At 36.1% G+C, this 9,682-nt stretch overlaps 2 protein-coding genes across 3 annotated transcripts in view; both read right to left on the bottom strand.

The window, feature by feature from the left end:
- LOC109822540 overlaps window positions 1-3,266 on the bottom strand; it is a 5,738-nt gene extending 2,472 nt beyond the window's left edge. Inside the window, exons 1-3 of the mRNA XM_020388758.1 lie at window positions 2,880-3,266; window positions 2,680-2,804; window positions 2,050-2,141 (exon numbers count right to left, since the gene is read on the bottom strand). Of these exons, the coding sequence (XP_020244347.1) occupies window positions 2,050-2,141; window positions 2,680-2,804; window positions 2,880-3,211 (549 nt within the window). The 5' untranslated portion in view covers window positions 3,212-3,266. The remainder of the gene's footprint in view (window positions 1-2,049; window positions 2,142-2,679; window positions 2,805-2,879) is intronic.
- LOC109822989 (uncharacterized protein At1g04910-like) lies at window positions 5,249-8,864 on the bottom strand. Of its 2 annotated transcripts, none has more exons than XM_020389296.1 (6): window positions 8,093-8,864; window positions 7,371-7,539; window positions 7,199-7,288; window positions 6,592-6,875; window positions 5,702-5,960; window positions 5,249-5,611 (listed from the first exon to the last, which is right to left on the bottom strand). In XM_020389296.1, the coding sequence occupies exons 1-6, from the start codon at window positions 8,500-8,502 to the stop codon at window positions 5,378-5,380; spliced, it is 1,446 nt and encodes a 481-aa protein (XP_020244885.1). In that variant the 5' UTR covers window positions 8,503-8,864; the 3' UTR covers window positions 5,249-5,377. The 2 variants fall into 2 exon arrangements, with proteins under 2 accessions (XP_020244885.1, XP_020244886.1); XM_020389297.1 differs by having other exon boundaries at window positions 7,371-7,528; window positions 8,093-8,300.

Here is a 9,682-nt window from a genome sequence, read left to right as displayed (position 1 = left end):
ACTAGTTGGGAGTTTTAATTCAAAAGGGTAAATGGTAATTTCATGTCCCTGGTTAAATCCTAACTCGATCGTGGTTAAGCTTTTGGATGGTAATTGTAACAGAGGGACTTATTTCAACACACTGGGGGGGTTAGTCACCTAGAACTTTTTAAATAGAACTGTAATAATTGGTAAAGTGGGATAATATTTTAACATTGGGATAATTTAGTGGAACAATGATGGGTAATTCTTAAAGTGGGATAATTTGGTAGGATAATTTGGTGGGATAATGATGGATAATATTATGAAGTTGCATAATTTGGTAGGATAATTTGGTGGGAGTAATGATGGGTATAAATTACTATTGTTAATAATTGTATATTAAAAATAATATAATATTGATAAGCAAATTCTAGTAATAACTATAAAATATAGTACAATAAAGCATCACTATTCATCTCAAATAATAAAATAATTTACAAATAAATAAAAATCTAAATCCCTAGAGTGACTCGACTTTCATCATCCCACATGGCTTCCATCATCCCACATGACATCTGACATAGAATTTCTCTAAGCTCCTACAGCTGCTCGTTGAGTCTGTAACTCGTCTTCTTTATCGGAGTCATCGTCTGCATTAGCAACATTTTGTGGAGCTTCTAGTAGAGGATCATAAATGTCGAAGTTCAAATCTCATAACATCATAAAGAAAAAAAAATAAGTATTTTTTAGCCATTAACCCTTTGGACCCATCTCATCATGATCACTGAAACCAAATCAACAAATAAATGAAATGTACACAGGAATCTTCCATGGCCGCTAAACAAATGATCGACAGATGAACTATAAATATCTCAATCAATTTACTGGGCCGATTTAATAATAATAGATATCACCGTTAACCATTCAACATCTAATCATCAATATGATCGCAAAGTTACTTTCTAACTTATAAAAAAACATAAAAGTAATACATCTTGAAGATAATAATAAAAGCTATCAATAAAAGTAATACATCTTGAAGATAATAATAAAAGATCTAATCATCACAAAAACAAAGTAAAGACAGAAAAATGAACGGATGATTGACTTCATGATAGAGAAATTTTCTAGGCGGAGAAACTAACCAAGAGGGAGGGAGGCGGCGTTTCACTTTTTTTTTCTCAATTGTATTCTTTCTAATGTGTGGGATAATTTGAGAGAGGAGAACATATGGTTATATATATAGGTAGTATAATTTGTGGGATAATTAATGACCAATTATCCCAATTCTAATTCTAGTAGAATTCTACTTGACTAACGCACCAAAAAAAATATAGTTCTAGTTCTACAAAAGTTCTACTTGACTAACACTATAAAAAAATATCTCATTTCCTAGTTCTATGTGACTAACACCTTAAAAATTTATCCCACAAATTATCCCAGATCTAGTTTTAAGTTCTAGATGACTAACCCCCCTGAAGGAATTTGGGGGCTAATTTCAAAGTTTCATGATTTGAGGGACTAATCTCAAAAGATCAAAGACTTGGGGGACTAATGTCGAAAAAACTCAAAACAATATATAAATGTTAAGCAAAATATCAATAAATACAAGGCTTAATTGCAAACAGACCCCCTATAGTATCACCTCATCGCAAAGAGACACCATGTAGTTCTATTTGTTGCAAATAGACCCCCATTTTGAAACTTATTGCGAATAGAACCCCTGAGTGAATTTTGTTTGACTCTTGAATTGGTAAAAATGTTTGAGGAGACAATTGCTTTTATTTTCCTTGACTTTAAAGTTGAAAAAGTTCACTAAGAGGGTGTATTCTTGCTCGGGCCAATACTGTAGGGTCTATTTGCGACAAACAGAACTACATGCAGTCTATTCGCAACAAATAGAACTACATGGGATCTCTTTGCAATTGAGTGATACTACAAGGGGTTGTTCACAATTAACCCTAAACACAAACCACCACAGCAAAAGTTCATTTTTCTTTTTAGTCTAAAGGACTCCATCATGACATTCAGGAAAAAGAACTTATAACAAGTCATGGAAAGAACATAAAAATTCAACCAGTAACTTACATTCTCAATTTGAAGTTTGTGAGCTGTGTACACAAAGACAGCCGCTCCTCCTCCAAAGACTATTGTCGTAGCAACAGCAAATGCTTTTCCAACTAAAACACATTCAAACAAAAAACAACATGAGCCAGACTATTGTCATCTACAAACTTTTCAACTATATATGTAGATATATGTGTGTGTATAGTAAAACTTCCTATAAACTTAAGCGGATATGAGCCATTTGTCCACAAACTTTTTTATCCATTGATTTTGTATTGAGATTTGTTCTAGCATGTGTGTGTCTGCGCGTGCGCTCATGTGCGCGTGCATGGGTGTGTATATGAGCGTGTGCGTGTGTATGTGAATGTGCGTGTGTGCCTGTATATGCGCGCGCGTGTGTGCTTCTCAACAAGAATTTAAGAGCTTAGCTTATAGTTTCTCTTTCGTACCGCATATAAATCTAATTTCTATTTAAGGCTATAATAGTTTTCCTCTCTCCTATGTTCTCCCGTTTTCCTCAATTTTCACGTAGTGCCAGTTCGACATTACAATTCGTATTAACATCCTAATTTGAAACGACACATAGCGAAAACACCAGGGGAAAAAAAATCATAAAATTCAAAAGAAAATGAGAGTAAGTAGTGAAATTACTTTGTGAATACCCAACAACCAAGGCCTTGAGCTTCCTCGAATCGATCTGCTGCGAGTATCTGTCCTTCCTCAGCTCATTCGCCTTTGACGCCGAAACGGTCGGCTGCTCATCAGGCACCTGCCACCTGCAACATCGCCAACTCCCCCAATTTGCACAAATCCAAACCCTAATTCACAACAATTAGCCAAAAAGAGAGTACCTTTTAGGTCCAAGCGTGGCCTGCGGCAAGGACACGTAAGCCCTAAAAGGGTTGAGAGCATCAGGAGACACGGAATTCGATGAAGGATTGGATTTGAGAAGCCATTTTGAGGTGGTGGACAGTGAAGGATCGGATTCCGGCGGGATTCCTTTGAGAGGGATCGAATGGCGGAGGATTTCGGGGAGGACGTCGGCGGATTCGGATTCGATTCGGTTCGGGTTTTGAGATTGAGGAGGGGTTTTTTTGTTCGAGAGGCGGCCGACCGCCTGCTTGGATTCTCGAAGGAAGTAGGATCCTTCGGTTGCTGCTAACCTCCCCGCGAGAATACTCATTCCCTCGCTCGCTCGCTCGCGCTCCCTCGTTTTCGCTGTTGTTTTGGGTTTTGTAGTTAAGCTAAAGCCCAGTTTTACATTTATAGACTAAGCCCGGCCTGCTAGTTTACTGACACTTTTGGGTTCCTGCTTTGGCTAATTAGCGCTTAAATACTTGTTCTTTCTCGTGCTCTGCGCTTGTATACCCTCAGTTGTTTTTTGCAGCGCTTAAACGTTTTTAAAATTTGCACTTTAATACATTCTGTTAACTAAAAATTTTCCATGTGACCCTCACGGGCTGATTTTATAATCTTTAAGTCGTTAATGTTGGTTGAATTTACTATTAAACACACTCTTAACTCTCTTTTTAAGTCTATGCCAATTATATTTTAAAATAGAATTGTGGTGGGTTTAATAGTAAATTCAACAAATGTAAGGGTTAGAAGTATTAAAATTATCTGTGTCACGACTCACATGGAAAAAAATTTCGAGGCACTTTTGCATAAAAGAGCATAAAAGTAAGTACTAAAATGTAAAATTTTAAACCTTTAAGTTATTTAAGCGATAATTAGCCTCTTCTTGTTGAAGTTTCTAATTTTCTTTAAGATATTATTGGACTGATTTTCTTGTCTTGGAGAGCAAGGACGTTTATGAAAATGTTTTTGGGTTGACTGAAGCTAGAAGGTGTTTGGTTTTCTTGCCTTGGGCAGCAAGGACGTTTATGAAAATGTTTTCTGGTTGACTGAAACTAGAGAGTCTTTGGGGAGCTTATTTTTGATATATAGCTTCAACTACATGTTTGGTTATTGAGGTAAAGTTGAAATTTTATAAAAAGAATTTCGGAAGATTAGTTATTTGTTTGGTCAAATCTAGCTTATTTTTATGAGCTCCTAATTGTTATGAAGTGGGGATTAAAGACTAGTTTAGTAGGTTGCTACCAAACATGTAGATATTGAAAATCTAGCTAGAAATCCCCTTTGACCATAAAATAAGACCCTCAAAGACCCCGGCGTGAGTATAGAACTAAAATGCGTATGATTCTAGTATCCAGTGGTTCTGGTTCATGGTGCTAATGATGTATCAGATAGATGTTGACAACTGGATTAGCACACGTTTCTCTTAATTTTAAAAACCTAATGATTGATATCTTCTTGATGTACTATTAACATGAGAATGATTGGATACTTTGTCTATTACTAGAAGAGCACATGCAAGTAAAAATTGTTCAAAGATTGAGAAGCCTGAGATCATATCCTCTTCTTGGTCCTCATTTTCATACATGATCACCGTGTGTTCGTTATAATGTCCAACACGAACTCACAAAAGCAAAGTGATGCAAATTCTACTCCTCTCCGAGCTCAGGACTTCGACATAGATTCTAACTCCTCGCTTGACTACCTCCTTTTATACTTCAGGTCAATCATTTCCATGAGTTCGGCTTCTTCCATGTCAACAGGAAAAGGGAGGGAAAAAAGATCTTTCAAGCATCATTATTTTGAGTACTTGTGGCTGATTTGTTGCGTGTTTGTTTGTGCTTCAGGTAAAGGAGATAATCTCATGGGATTATGACACCCAGAAAGCTCTGGACTCTGGGACGGATAATCCAACCATCAATCCTTTTCGTATGCAGGTGATTCACTGATTCTATGAAATTTCTCTACTCCTTATGTATGCTAGTTGTGCTCATAACAAGTATTCAAAACTAGTTTCTAATTTTTGTTAATGTAGTGGCGCAGCCTTTTATTTCTTCCTACATGATTCACAACCTCGTATAAAACAACTGATTTCCCTTCTCCCTTCCTCTCATGTTGCCACTTTAAACATACTACAACGATTGTCTGTCACCACCATCCCCTCAACATGGCACGGATTTGCCTCTGGTTATTATTTAGAAACTTGAATGAGCTGTAGAGCCTTATTAATGCACAAATTAAGCGAATCCTTAAAAGTTGTTCATGTTAAATTGGTCACTTTATATGCATTTACATATAATGTGGCTAGAAAATGTGCTTTTGCAATTGAATGATGAAAAAAATTATAATGAATCTTGATCGTTGATATAAATAATTAACTTATGCCAATCGAGTATAAATAAAATACATGAGTATGAATTTCTCAAAGAAAGAGAATCTGCTGTACATGGAGTATATATGGGGAAAATAAATAAATGACCTGTTTGTTTCCTCTTCAATTCACCTTTCCTTTTTGTGTACCACACATGCAATTACGAACAATCAAAGAACTAGAGTCTTTTGTAAGAACTGTGTCTCCGGGAGATCTAAAATCCAAAATTTCTGTATGAATCTTCTTTATTTCCTTCTCAACCTCAAGACCATTTAAGGTCTTGTTCATGTATAACTGCACTAATGCCTTCTTATTTGGTTTGATATTCTTCCCATAACCCGTGTATATTCGATGTCCCTAATCAATGAAAATAAATTAATTAGTGAAACATTTTACTGGTATTATAAAAAAATCCAGCAGAAATGATGCTGAAAATTGTAGAAATACCTGTAGAGAGTTTGCCATGTTTCCTCCATGACTTGCTATGAAGACTTTACTCCTAAGACAAACAACATAGTCAAGTGCAGCTAAAATGGATGGTTTGTGTTTAATATCATTGAGTTCTCCAGAATTAGATAGGCTCCACTTATTTTGTAGGTTTGGGAATTGCCTTCTTAGTGGCTCAAGAGCGCTTTCACCTCCAAACGGTACACCACCAGCCCAATAAATCCTTGTGTTCTTTGGTGCACCAAGTCCTTTTAGCAACCTAAACAAGAAGGATGAATCGTAAGATACAATGAATAACATCATACATAGTTTCTCTTAGATAAGCATTACAACTGGCTAGAGTTTTCAAGACAAGAGCCCTCAACTATGACACATGAACCAAGAAATTGCAGGAAAAATTGTGTCATTTTGGCCATAGATGTTTAATTCAAGATCGAAGCTAAGCATACATCAATAGGTAGTGCACAGTCTGAATCTTTATGAAGCATGTCAGTTAAGTTCTTAAAGTAAATGTTGAACACCACCAACAATTTGAAATAGGGTTTGAGATTTTTAAACACCATATATCGGTGGAGATAATTATGCCGTTAATTTTCCAACTATTTTTTAATTTCTCGATACAGGAATCCTTAAACAACTGAATCGCAGTGACCTTTTCTAAACAAGTGAAGAGGCTAACGTGTTCATATCAAGTGCCTCAGTTAGGAGATAACTTACTGTGACAAACCATATAAAATCAGCGCCTAGTTGAAATAGATGAACATGTAAATTAAACTTTGGCATTCCATTTCAAGTATCATTTTATCAATAAAGCAATGTGTTGAGTTGTCTGTGAAATGCTATTGTTAACAAGTAGACTAGTGAAGATAGTATCATGTTTGTCTTTTTACCTGGAAATTTCTTTGGCATTAAGGGGGCAAAGACCTGCTGCATAACGATCTTGCGCGGCAAGCTTTGAACGAGATGTTAGGAGCTGAGGTTTTGCTTTTCGTTCATTTTCGATCAATAAATCTGATTTTTTGCCCAAGCCCGACTGGCACCCAGTTCTCACCCACACATCTTTTTCTAGCCTAAGATGCAATGCCAGATACGGTCCCTCTTGCCCTATCTTCTTAACTAGCTTCTCTGCTGTCTCCTCAATCCATGGTCGAAACTTTAAAGCCTCATAAGCTACCTGTCAAGATTATTACAAAATATTATCAGTCGTTAAAATCACTCGTACCATAATCAGATTTAGGTTAAGTGCACATATCCCACTTAGTACCTCTGTAATTTCTTTGTTGCAGATAGAACCCTGAGTTAATTTCAAATAGACTCACTAATTTCACCCATGGGAAAAATCTGCGAAAATTTAACCCAGGGTAAGAGTGTCGAAAAATTTAACCCAGGAGGTCTATATTCAGCAATGAAACTACAGGCGTTGTAAGTTCATAACAGTGATACTACAGGGGGCCAATGTGCAATTAACCCTTTGATATTTATAACTAGTAGCTGAACCTTGCAACGGAGCTTCTGTAAATCAGCATTCAGGTTCTTGGAGAGTTTTGAATCAATTGCACGAACGAGCAAGATGCTATCTCTTCTAAGCTGACAGCCACGAACAAATTGTGAAGCAGATTACTCTTCATATTGCTTATGCTGGTTTATGAATTTTCTTGCAGGGCTTTACCTTATTCCCAAAGTTCTGAATAATCCAATCTTCATCGGCATGGAATGGCATCACAGGGGCTCGAACTCGTCGTCTATTCAGCTTTCTTGGTGGCAACGACGATACTATCACCACATCATTCTTTAACACCTCTTTAAAGTGTGTCTCATCAAATATGTCTGAAAATTCACTACATAACAGAAATCATTGGCACTAAAAAGTTGAGGTAAACTACTATAACAGAATCCAAGACATGGATATTATGTTCCAATTAAAAAAAAGGGTTAATTACGGATAGACATCCTGTACTGTTTCCAAATTGAACTTACTACCGCTGTAGTTCTATTGTTGCAAATAGATCCCTTGAGTGAATTTTTTTGACCCTTTCCGGGGGTCTATCTGCAACAATGGAATTCTTTCAGGTGTTATATCCGCAACAATTGAACTGCAGAAAGTTCAAATTAACGACAGGACAGGGGTTCAGTCTGCAATTAACCTTTTAAAAAGTGGGGTTCTAATTGAAAATCCGTATTGTTGGATGCAATGTAATTACACACTGACTATCTACAAATAAAATTTCAAATGATTTCTGCATGTGTTTTTAACCTCGTGTCAAGTCGTAAAATATTTTGCAGGTCTGTCAAAATTTTGAAACTTTGATTTGGATAACATAAGATGCATATGCTTAAAAAACTTTGAAATCATCTGAGATTTTCTTTCTGCAAGACGTTAACACATCTTACCTCTCATCACCCCACACTTGGTTGACTTGAAGCACAGGCATAACAAGCACCGCTTTAAGTATCCTCGCAATAAGGACAGCATCGACTATCTGGTTTCTTTGCTGGTTCAAGCCTCCCGATACAACCACCATCATATATTTCCTTGGTATTGCTCTAACTGAAAAATTCTTATACATTTCACTGAAATTGAGACATGGCCTGATTCCAGAATCCACACCCGTTTCTGACATTTTCCAGAAATCATTATTATCATCTTTTTCTCGACTATAAGTAGTAACACAGAACAGTGGTGGATGAAGAATAACACGAAATATATTCAGAAATGCCCACAAGGCTAGAATGCAAAAGAAATAACGGCTTGTTTGACGACAGGGGGATGCTGGAAGTTTGTGTTTAATGCAAGAGGACATTATGTTCCCTATGATTGATACGGTTGCTGCTTTGTTTATAAATTTGGTGAATGTTGGATGAGAATTTGGACATGACAGGCATATGAACAGCAATGGAGGGAGAAGAAGAGAAAAGAAGAGGTAAACAAATGCTTTTTTTTTCTCCAACGAGAGAGAAGATGGAAGGTTGGTCTCGTTACCAAACCTTAATTATTGGAAATTTAATAAGGGAGTGGTTCAGCTGAAATGATAGTAGTTTTAGAATTAAAGTATATAATTGGTCCACCTGGCCTATGTGAGAGATGTTCATCATATTCTTTCTCCTCAAAGAGTTGACAAATGAGAATCCTAGCTGGGTCTTTATACTTCCTAACATGTATTTGACAGCTAAATGTCTATGTAAAATTCACTAAGAGATTTTTTTTTGTACACACATATTGAAAATCAATTAATGAGAAAAATAGCACGGTATAGTTTTTTGTGTGAGATTTGCATTGAAAATCTCTTGAAACCTAATGTATTCTGATATCATGTCCTAAAATGTTATGCTATATCGGGTCGTGTACTGATAACTTATATCCATTTGATATTAATCCTTGTTTTGGTCTTAATGTGCCTAAAACAGTTATGTATGACACTTGTAATTTATTTCTCTGCTTTCTGTTGTTGGATACCTTTCAGCTACAGCTGTTTGTTAGAGAGCACACCAAGGTACAGTTTGAATAGATTGGTGGCTGTGGTGGGTTAATTAGTTGAAAGGTCAGCTCTAGACTATGACATTCATGTCCAGGTTCCAATGAAGTTTAGATATAGAAATATTTGTTGATTTTGTTCAGTGCAGTTGTTTATTTTGTCAAGTCCTTATCATGTTAAACTTCTGAGAATTAAAATGAAATCATATATAGTATTTATTAGACTTTAGACTTTGGCATTAATAGGCTTAAATAACCTCACTAAGAACAAGAAAGGAAAAAGTATGAGTTCATAGAATCTCCAAGTAATTAGACGAGTTTCCATAGAATCTTGATACATGGAACGTGGATGATCCAGTTAGAGGAAGATATAGATATGGGAGACTGTGAGCTAAGCGATTATAAGCAAGAAGAGAACGTTATTGCTAGTTTTGAGTTAGATGTATGCCTTTCATGTTGGAGAAGGAAAGTAAATATATTTAAAAGAATTATTATTTCCATTACTAATT

Source organism: Asparagus officinalis, chromosome 8 (assembly GCF_001876935.1).
Source record: "Asparagus officinalis chromosome 8, Aspof.V1, whole genome shotgun sequence".
NCBI classification, from domain to species: Eukaryota; Viridiplantae; Streptophyta; class Magnoliopsida; order Asparagales; family Asparagaceae; genus Asparagus; species Asparagus officinalis.
Note: the sequence above shows the minus strand (reverse complement) of the source record. Positions and strands in the feature narration are given on the sequence as shown.